This window comes from Oryctolagus cuniculus, chromosome 1, assembly GCF_051225735.1.
Source record: "Oryctolagus cuniculus isolate XC-2025 breed Fujian yellow rabbit chromosome 1, ASM5122573v1, whole genome shotgun sequence".
Taxonomy (NCBI): domain Eukaryota; kingdom Metazoa; phylum Chordata; class Mammalia; order Lagomorpha; family Leporidae; genus Oryctolagus; species Oryctolagus cuniculus.
The window spans coordinates 104,147,019-104,155,646 of NC_142867.1; the positions used below are offsets into that span (position 1 = coordinate 104,147,019).

General features: G+C 42.0%; 1 protein-coding gene across 5 annotated transcripts; it reads right to left on the bottom strand.

Annotated features, from left to right (window-relative positions):
• Positions 1 to 1,301: 1,301 nt before the first annotated feature.
• PIH1D2 (PIH1 domain containing 2) lies at positions 1,302 to 8,607 on the bottom strand. 5 transcript variants are annotated; one of them, XM_051819764.3, is made up of 6 exons: positions 8,474 to 8,607; positions 6,694 to 6,895; positions 5,965 to 6,088; positions 5,376 to 5,621; positions 4,901 to 5,166; positions 1,302 to 2,682 (listed from the first exon to the last, which is right to left on the bottom strand). In XM_051819764.3, exons 2-6 carry the CDS (start codon positions 6,865 to 6,867, stop codon positions 2,548 to 2,550), a joined length of 945 nt encoding a protein of 314 aa, XP_051675724.3. In that variant the 5' UTR covers positions 6,868 to 6,895; positions 8,474 to 8,607; the 3' UTR covers positions 1,302 to 2,547. The 5 variants fall into 5 exon arrangements, with proteins under 5 accessions (XP_051675724.3, XP_089190095.1, XP_002708439.3 ...); XM_089333969.1 differs by having other exon boundaries at positions 2,344 to 2,682; positions 6,694 to 6,762; positions 8,474 to 8,547; XM_002708393.6 differs by having other exon boundaries at positions 2,344 to 2,682; positions 7,918 to 8,493.
• Positions 8,608 to 8,628: the final 21 nt, after the last annotated feature.

Genomic DNA, 8,628 nt, shown 5'->3' on the forward strand with positions numbered 1-8,628 from the left:
CGAAGTGCTTGGGTTCCTGCACCCATATGGGAGACCCAGAAGTTCCTGGCTCCTGGCTTTGGATCAGCTCAGCTCTGGCTGTTGCAGCCATTTGGGGAGTGAGCCAACAGATGAAGGCTCTGTCTCGCCCTCTGTCTATAACTCTGCATCTCAATAAATAAATCTTTTTTTAAAATAAATTTATTTTATTTTAAAGGCAGAGTTACATAGAACAAGAGATCTTCCATCTGCTGGCTCGCTCCCCAGATGGCCACATGTCCAGTGCTAAGCCAGGATGGAGCTAGGAGCTTCATTGGGTCTCCCATCAGGTACAGGGGCCCAAGCACTTGGGCCATCTTCCGCTGCTTCTCCCAGGCTATTAGCAGAGAGCTGGATTGGAAGGGGAGCAGCCAGGACCCAAACCAGCACTTATATGGGATGCCAGCATGTCAGTGGCAGTTTTACCCACTACACAATGCAGGTGCCAAAAAAATCTGGTTTCTTTTTTTTTTTTTTTTTTTTGGACAGGCAGAGTGGACAGTGAGAGAGAGACAGAAAGGTCTTCATTTGCCATTGGTTCACCCTCCAATGGCCGCCGCGGCCAGCGCTGCGGCCGGTGCACCGCGCTGATCCGATGGCAGGAGCCAGGTACTTATCCTGGTCTCCCATGGGGTGCAGGACCCAAGCACTTGGGCCATCCTCCACTGCACTCCCTGGCCACAGCAGAGAGCTGGCCTGGAAGAGGGGCAACCAGGACAGAATCTGGCGCCCCGACCAGGACTAGAACCCGGTGTGCCAGCGCCGCAAGGTGGAGGATTAGCCTAGTGAGCCGCGGCGCCGGCCTAAAATCTGGTTTCTAAATAAAGGATAATTTCCATCTCAAATTATTTCTAATTACAGGGGGGACAAAAACCTCTCAAGTAAGATTTCAAATTTAAACCAGTCCACAGTTTATTATTGTAATTACTTTTTAAAAGATTTATTTATTTATTTGAAAGGCAGAGTTAAGAGAGAGAGACAGAGAAAAGTCTTCCATTGGCTGGTTCACTCTCCAAATGGCTGTAGTGTCCAAGGCTGGACCTGTTAGGAGCCAGGAGTTTCTTCCAGGTTTCCCACATGTGTACAGAGGCCCAAATACTTAGGCTGTCTTCCACTGCTTTCCCAGAGCATTACCAGGGAGCTGGATCAGAAGTGGAGCAGCCAGGACTCAAACCAGTGGCCATGAAGGATGCTGGTGTTGCAGGTGGGGGCTTAACCTACTATATCACAGTGCTGGCCCCTATTATTTCTTTAGGACAAAAGTAACTTGTCTCAGTTTCAGGTTTGTTTGTTTGTTTGTTTTTTAAGATTTATTTATTTGAAAGGCAGAGAGAAAGAGAGAAAGAGAGATCTTCCATTCACTGGTTCACACCCCAAATGGCTGCAACAGCCGGAGCTGAGCTGATCTGGAGTCAGGAGCTCCTGGGTCTCCTACGTAGGTGCAGGGCCCCAAGGACTCGGTCTATTTTGTACTGCCTTCCCAAGCTACAGCAGAGAACTGGATCAGAAGTGGAGCAGCTGGAACTTGAACTGGCACCCATTTGGGATGCTGGCACTGCAGGCAGCAGCTCTACCTGCTACGCCACAGCACCAGCCCCCTCAATGTCATTTTTTTCCCTTAAATTAGAGATGGGTATATTTTGTTTACAACATGCAGTAACATCCAGTTACTGTTACCACAGTGTATGTGATCCACAGACAATATTGTTTAGTTTTTGTTTTTAAAGATTTATTTGAAAGGCAGAGTTACACAGAGAGAGATCTTCCATCCCTAATTCATTCCCCAAATGGCCACAACGGCCAGTGCTGGGCTAAACTGATGCCAGAGTCTTCCACATGGGTGCAGGGGCCTAAGCTCTTTGGCCATTTTCCACTTCTTTCCCAGGTGCTTTAGTAGGGAGCTGGATTGGGAGTGGAGAAGGTAGGACTCATATGGGATGCCAGTTCACAGGTGGCAGCTTGATCAGTACACCACAACTCTGGTCTGACAATAAGTTATTTCAAAAGTTCTGTAGGGGTAGCTTGGGCTCATGGCAGAGCTGTTTAATCACACTACAAAGATTCATAGAAGCATGGATTTGAATGTTATATTTGGCCCTGCATGTTTATTACAGGAGGAAACTTTTAACTGCTGCAGTTCATCCTAGTAATAAATTTCTTGCACTGTCTGGGAAAATTTACTATGGTTTTAACTTTTTTTCTCCAAGCAGTAAAGCAGTTGTTCCAACATGTTACTTGGAAAGAATCAGAATTCTCCTGAATAGTATTTACATTACTCAAGATCAGTAGAAATATCTTTAAAATGAGTACATCATGACTACATTGTTTTTAATCATTTGTGGTTGATGCCAAGTTTATTTAAGAAAAAGTGAGTTAAAAAATAGATGTAACAGCTGAAGAGAAAATTTCATTCCATTTAAAGGAATGCTTAGAAAATAGTATTTAAGATAAACCACTACCTCTGCCCATAATAAAGTTCCTCTAATTCACATGGTTAGTAGAGAACACTCAAAACATGATGCTTTTGTTTTATACCAGTGGCATTGTGATGATTAATGTAGATTGCTCTTTGATAAACTTTGCTGTAGTCATGTCAGTATCAATAGCTTCTGGAAGATTCAGATGTAATTTGTACTTCTCGGAGACCTCAATCAACAAATCATCCTAAGAAGAAACCAAGAGTTCTTTTAAGATGAAAATTTGAAAAATATTTCCTGGTTAAAATTTGTTTCTGGGTTATTCCCTTCCCATTAGATGATCCCATTTACTGCCATGAGTCTTGGAATGAATAATAAATTTACTGTTAATCCATGAAAAATTAAGATTTATTTATTTGAAAGAGTTACAGAGAAGGAGAGATAGAGACAGAGAGATCTTCCATCTGCTGGTTAACTCCACAGATCGTGACGGGAAGGGAAAAGGGGCCAAAACACTTGGGCCATCTGCTGCTGCTTTTTCCAGGCCAATAGCAAGGAGTTGGATCAGAAGTGGAACAGCCAGGACACAAAGGAGCAGTCACACAGGATGCTGGCGTCACGGCCATGACTTTACTTGCTACGCCAAAATGACAACCCCCAATCTCTGAAATTTTGAGGTTATTTTTAATTGATGTTCAATATATCGCATGTTAATATAATACCAGAAATACAATGTTGCCATACTAAATTATGTGATATTGACTTTGGGTTTAAACAGAAAATAGGAATCTTACTGCAGCTTAGAAAGATGGTGATCCATGGTTCATAGTGATAAAGCCCTGAATGAAGCTGTCAATAATTTTGAAGACAGTGTACCTAAGTTCACCAGTGGCTTTGGATAAAGTAGGAAATAGAATGATGGTAACATATTTTGGTTCTGTTGACTACATTTCACAAGGATTACAGAAAAAAGAACTGCCCCCTTTGCAAGTAGAATTGCAATGGTATACAAGAATCCACACATTCAAAGACTTGATGGCTGAAAAATGGAATTTTTATTTTCAACCAGTAAAGGATAAAACTAAATTTTTGTCCACAAAGCTCATTAAGACATTCTAAAGGTCTTTATTCCACTTTGTTAAAACTTCCTATACTTCAGTAGATTCTTATGTTTCATTTAAGTCTAAAGAGGCAAGTCTTGAAATATGGGTGTCTAAAAAAGAACGGATGTGGTGCTGACTGGAGACAAAATGCTGCCAGCCACCCTGAACTAAAATTGACTTCCAAATTGAAAACATCCTTTGACTGTAGCATTCCACAAGTAGGAAACCAGCTGGGAAAGCTGCTTAGCACCTAGGAGTGGCATATTTTCCAATACTCCACAGATATGGCCAAGGCAGATAGTGGAAAAGTAAGACAAACAAAGGAATGGGGCCAAATGTCATGGGAAACAGTGAAACTTAGCCAGGAATCAAGGGACTAAGCAAGAATATCCTCTCCTTCTGGGAAAGGAGCCCTTGGTATGTCTGGCTTTTAGGATGTCAGGATTGTGTGCACCAGTAACTACAGTGTGCTTCATGTTTCCATGTGTGAAGTGAGACTTAATTAGGGTTAAACTCTCCATTCACATCTTATGGTGTTTGAGCTTGGAGGAGTAGATAACTTGTCTTTGAATGTTAGGTCCATGACACAAAAGGAACAGGATACAGATTATGGTGGGAAAATCCTCTACTTTTGGAGTTCGATACTGAGATTGGAGGTGTTGGGAAAGAAGCAAGTATATGTGACCAAAAGGGTGGACTATCGTAGGCTGCAAGATTGTTCCCAACTACTTGCTTTTTCTGCAAGATTATACATCTCTACTATGCAACTTCTTGACTGCCTGTAAACATATACTATTTATTTGAAAGGCAAAGTGACAAGGAGAGACAGAGCTTCCATCTGCTGGTTCACTCCCCAGATGGCTGCAGCAGTCGGACCCATATCAAACAGTAGCCAAGACTTGAACCAGCACTGTAATAAGGGATGCCTGTGTTGCACACGTAAGCTTAACCTAATGCACCAAAATGCCAGCTCCTCTCCAGTTCCTATAGATAGAGGACTTGGCCTTACAATTAATTTTGGGCAGTAGAATGTGAATAGATGTGATATGTCATCTCTGAATTGGTAGCTTTAGGATTCATTGCATGGTTTGACTATTTCTGTTTTTCCGCCCTGGTGAGAGCTGCTCCTTCACCTAGACCTTGAAATGTACAAGATTTATAGTGTAACAGCTATTTACATAGCACTTACATTGCACTAGGCATTAACAAGGAATCTCCTGGAGGTGTGTGTACATTACATGTAAACCCTATGCTGTCTTATATTAAAGACTTAAGCATTTGAGGATTTTTGTACCCATGGAGGCTCTTGGAAACAATTCTCTGTAGATACCACAGGGCCGCTATATTATCTACTGAACTTACCTCAGAAACACTAAGGTCACAGACAGAGACTGAGTTAATACCCGGTAATTCAACTTTCAATTCTATTTTCAGAGGCTTCTCATTCTGATCCTTCACGATTTTTAAATCATAGGCTGGTATCTTCATTGCCTCCTGGATTTCAGTACTAGAAATCTCTTCTATCAGACATCCTGCTTTGCCTGAAACTTGTGTTTTTGGCAGTAAAAGTTGAGGAAAGTGATCTGGATTGCCCGCAGTACTGCTTCTTAGCTGTTCAAGAGTGAGTTCTTCATAAAGAAAAGGGGAATATAAAAATCACAAAATATTTTCAGACTATGAGCTGTAAGATATATTAGTTGAGATAGCAGATAAAGCTGCAGTTACATTAGTTTGGAAATCTTAAGGCAAAAGAAATCTTAAGCCAAAGATTCAGTTTTCTAATATCTAATCTTTACATTGCAAAAAAAATTCTTTCCATTCACATTCACCAACTTACCCATTCTCTTTTTGTCTTTTAAATTTGTGGAATCAGTTTGGATTCCCATCAAACTTTGTTTCATTCTTTGAATGCTTCCTTTTATTGTAAATTTGGTAACATGGTAAGAATGTGAGAGTGTGAACTGGAATTGCTCCTCAATGCATTTCATGGCCATCCTTATGAACTCATCTTTTTTCACTTGGTCCTTTTCTGCTGCCTGGAGAACATCAGGATTGTAGGCAACATCGATGACTGTATAAGCATCTGTATTCAGAGGGTTTGAAATGAAGGTAACTTGTTTCACTAATGGTATTAGTATCAGGGAGTAGATTAAACCATATTCCTGATAAAACTGGAATATAAATTCTATTTCTGTATTTTTCAGAGGTAATCACAATGGTGCTATATACAGAAGTCTAATAAAGGGATTCATTGGCATTTTTATATGGGTTAAAATAGTTCATATTAGAAAAAATGAACAATATTAAATTTGCATAAAGGTGCACTAATTTGTCATCATATTTCCATGAAATAAAATATTTTACCTGAAATGCTTATTTGCAATAAAATATTTTAAATGTGCCTTTTCTTCCTTAATTCATTGTACCTGATGTTTCAGAGACATCTTCTGGTCGGCCAAGACGTAGTGGTACTGGATGAGTGGTTGACTGGGGAGCTGGGATCCTTTCCCACTGACATAGATTGATAAAAAGTAATTTTTCTTTTGGTTTCTAGAAAGCAGATAATTTTGCATATGTCAAAACTTAGTTTTTTTTTTTTTAAATTTAAAGACAGTATCCTAAAAGCAACTCAGAAGAGGGATTTTAGTCATTCCACATTTTAAAACTGTGATAAATTATAGCTACCTGATTCCCCAAAGCTGCTGACTTTTCATCAGGAACTCAACTGCTGCTCCTAGAGGAAGTGGTCCTCAGGGAGAACTGACCCAAGCAGTTGTTCCAGGTGCATTTGTCCCTATTTTACCATTTCCTACCTTGCCAACCAAATAATTCCTTTATCTGAAAAAGCACCCAACTCCATGATTCTCTACTAAGTCACTCTATTACCTTTTCTTTTTATTCTAGCAGGAAAAAGTATCTAATTTTGAGACGTCCAAAATACTTCATGAATGATGTCCAAAATATATCATGAATGAATTTCCAATTCTTACTCTTCAGCAAAATATTCCACATTATGTTTCATTTTTTATTTAGAGAGATGATTTCCTTCAAATGTCCTTGCATTGAAGTAGCTACAGCTAATGGGTAAAGTATTCTCCTATTATTCCAACCATTTTACTCAAGACTTCCTCATCCCTGGCACTAACTTTACATACCAGAATCCTGGTTTGTAGACAGAGCTTTGGTTCTGGTCCAGCACACAGCCGCTGCCCCTCCCGCAGCTCCTGTTGGATGAATTTATTATAGCGCTCAGGATCACTTTCAGCAAGATCATCAAGAAGGTTCCAGAATTGTGTAAGCTGGGTGAGCAGACCCTCTGATGATGTCATGATTGATGGCAAGAGAGGCCTCTCAAGCCTGTGGAAAGACAATGACTTAAGGGACAAAAAGTCTGTGTAATTTGATTATTTTCCTCTTCCTCGTTAAAAATTGTTTTTAAGAAACCATCAGCTTTCCTTTCCACCTGTTTTAAAACAGTGTATTATCAACACTTTATTTTTTACCTATTTGTTTATTTTTAAAGGATTTATTTATTTGAAAGAGTTACAGAGAGAGCTATAGAGGGATATAGGTCTTCCATCTGCTGGTTCACTCCCTAGATGGCTGCAATGGCTGGAGCTGCGCTGATCAGAAGCCGGGAGCCAGGAGCTTCTTCCAGATCTCCCACACAGGTGTAGGGGCCCAAGGACTTTCCCAGGCCACAGCAGAGCTGGATTGGAAGAGGAGCAGCGCGGACTAGAACCAGCGCCCATATGGGATGCTGGCACTTCAGGCCAGGGCTTTAACCCGCTACGCCACAGCAATGGCCCTACGTATTTTTTTTTAAAGACTTATTTAAGAGTTAGAGAGGTCTTCCATCCACTTGTTCACTCCCCCAAATGGCCACAAATGCCGGAGCTGAGCACATCTGAAGCCAGGAGCCTGGAGCTTCTTTGGGGTCTCCCACGTGGGTGCAGAGTCATCTGCTTTCCCAGGTACATTAGCAAAGGAGCTGGATTGGAAGTGAAGCAGCCAGGACTCAAACCCGTGCCCGCTGCAGGCTGGGGCTTTAAGATGCTAGGCACAGTGCTGGCCCCGTGTTTTGTTTTGTAATTTATTTTATTTGAAAGGCAGCTGAGAGATCTATCAACTGGTTCACTCCCCAAATGGCCCCAATAGCCCGGTCTGGGCCAGACAGAAGGCAGGAGCCTGGAACTCTATCTGGGTCTGAGCTGGATAGGAAGTGCCACAGCCGGGACTGAACTCTAACCAGTGTTCATATGGGATGCCGGCATCGCAGACAGCAACTTAACAGGCAAGCCCCAAATGTTTTCCTTATTCTGTCATTGGTTAGTAGCCTTTACAAAGTGCTCCAGTTGTCCTCTCAGATAGGGCCTTACCTCCACTTGGACCGTCAAAAACCCCAAGGGAACAAAGCAGTCACTTTAAGTCTGGATTTCTTGGTGATCGCCTTGTTCCTACACCCTGAGTATTGGCTGAATGGTGCATCCTCAAACGTGAAATCGCCAGAATTGTGTAGGGGTGAGTACCACAGAATTTCAGTCCTTTAGTGGATAGAGAAGGCCCGGGTTCCAATCTCAGCTCTCTCCTACAAGCAGTGTGACTTCCAGTAATTAATGTACGAAAGTGCCTCAGGTGTTTTTTTTCTTCTTCTTCTTTTTCTTCTCTTAAAGAAGGAATACTTCTCTCCTTTGGGTCATTGTGAGAACCACTTTACGGAGAAGCTGGAACACTTGGATGACCTATGAGTAACTCCTCTAGGTCTTGGGATGACCCTCCTCGCCCCGCCCACCCCCCACCCTCCCGTCAGAGAGGTGTCCCACAACATCCCTGAAAAGAGCCCAAGAGGTTTAGAGTCTTCCAGTACTATCTTAGTGTTAGACTAAATAGGAAATGCAATTAACGGGCAATCATTCCTAAGGTCCGCAAACCCACCTCTTCTCGGTTCCCAAATCGCGACACTTGTTTCCCGGGTAACCGGACTGGGTACAACACCTAATTGGGTCCGGGAAGCTCCAGGCGGAAAGTGTTTACATCTAGTTCCGGAATCTCCCCTTCTGAGGTCCGGCTTACTTTTTAGCTGAGCCGGA

Excerpts from the sequence above, each read along its gene's own strand:
- PIH1D2 (XM_051819764.3), bottom strand. The coding sequence starts at position 6,867 with ATGACATCATCAGAGGGTCTGCTCACCCAGCTTACACAATTCTGGAAC. Across the intron at positions 6,089-6,693 it reads GTCTACAAACCAGGATTCTG|AAACCAAAAGAAAAATTACT; the intron begins GTATGTAAAGTT and ends TCTGCTTTCTAG. Across the intron at positions 2,683-4,900 it reads GTGACCTTAGTGTTTCTGAG|GATGATTTGTTGATTGAGGT; the intron begins GTAAGTTCAGTA and ends GTTTCTTCTTAG.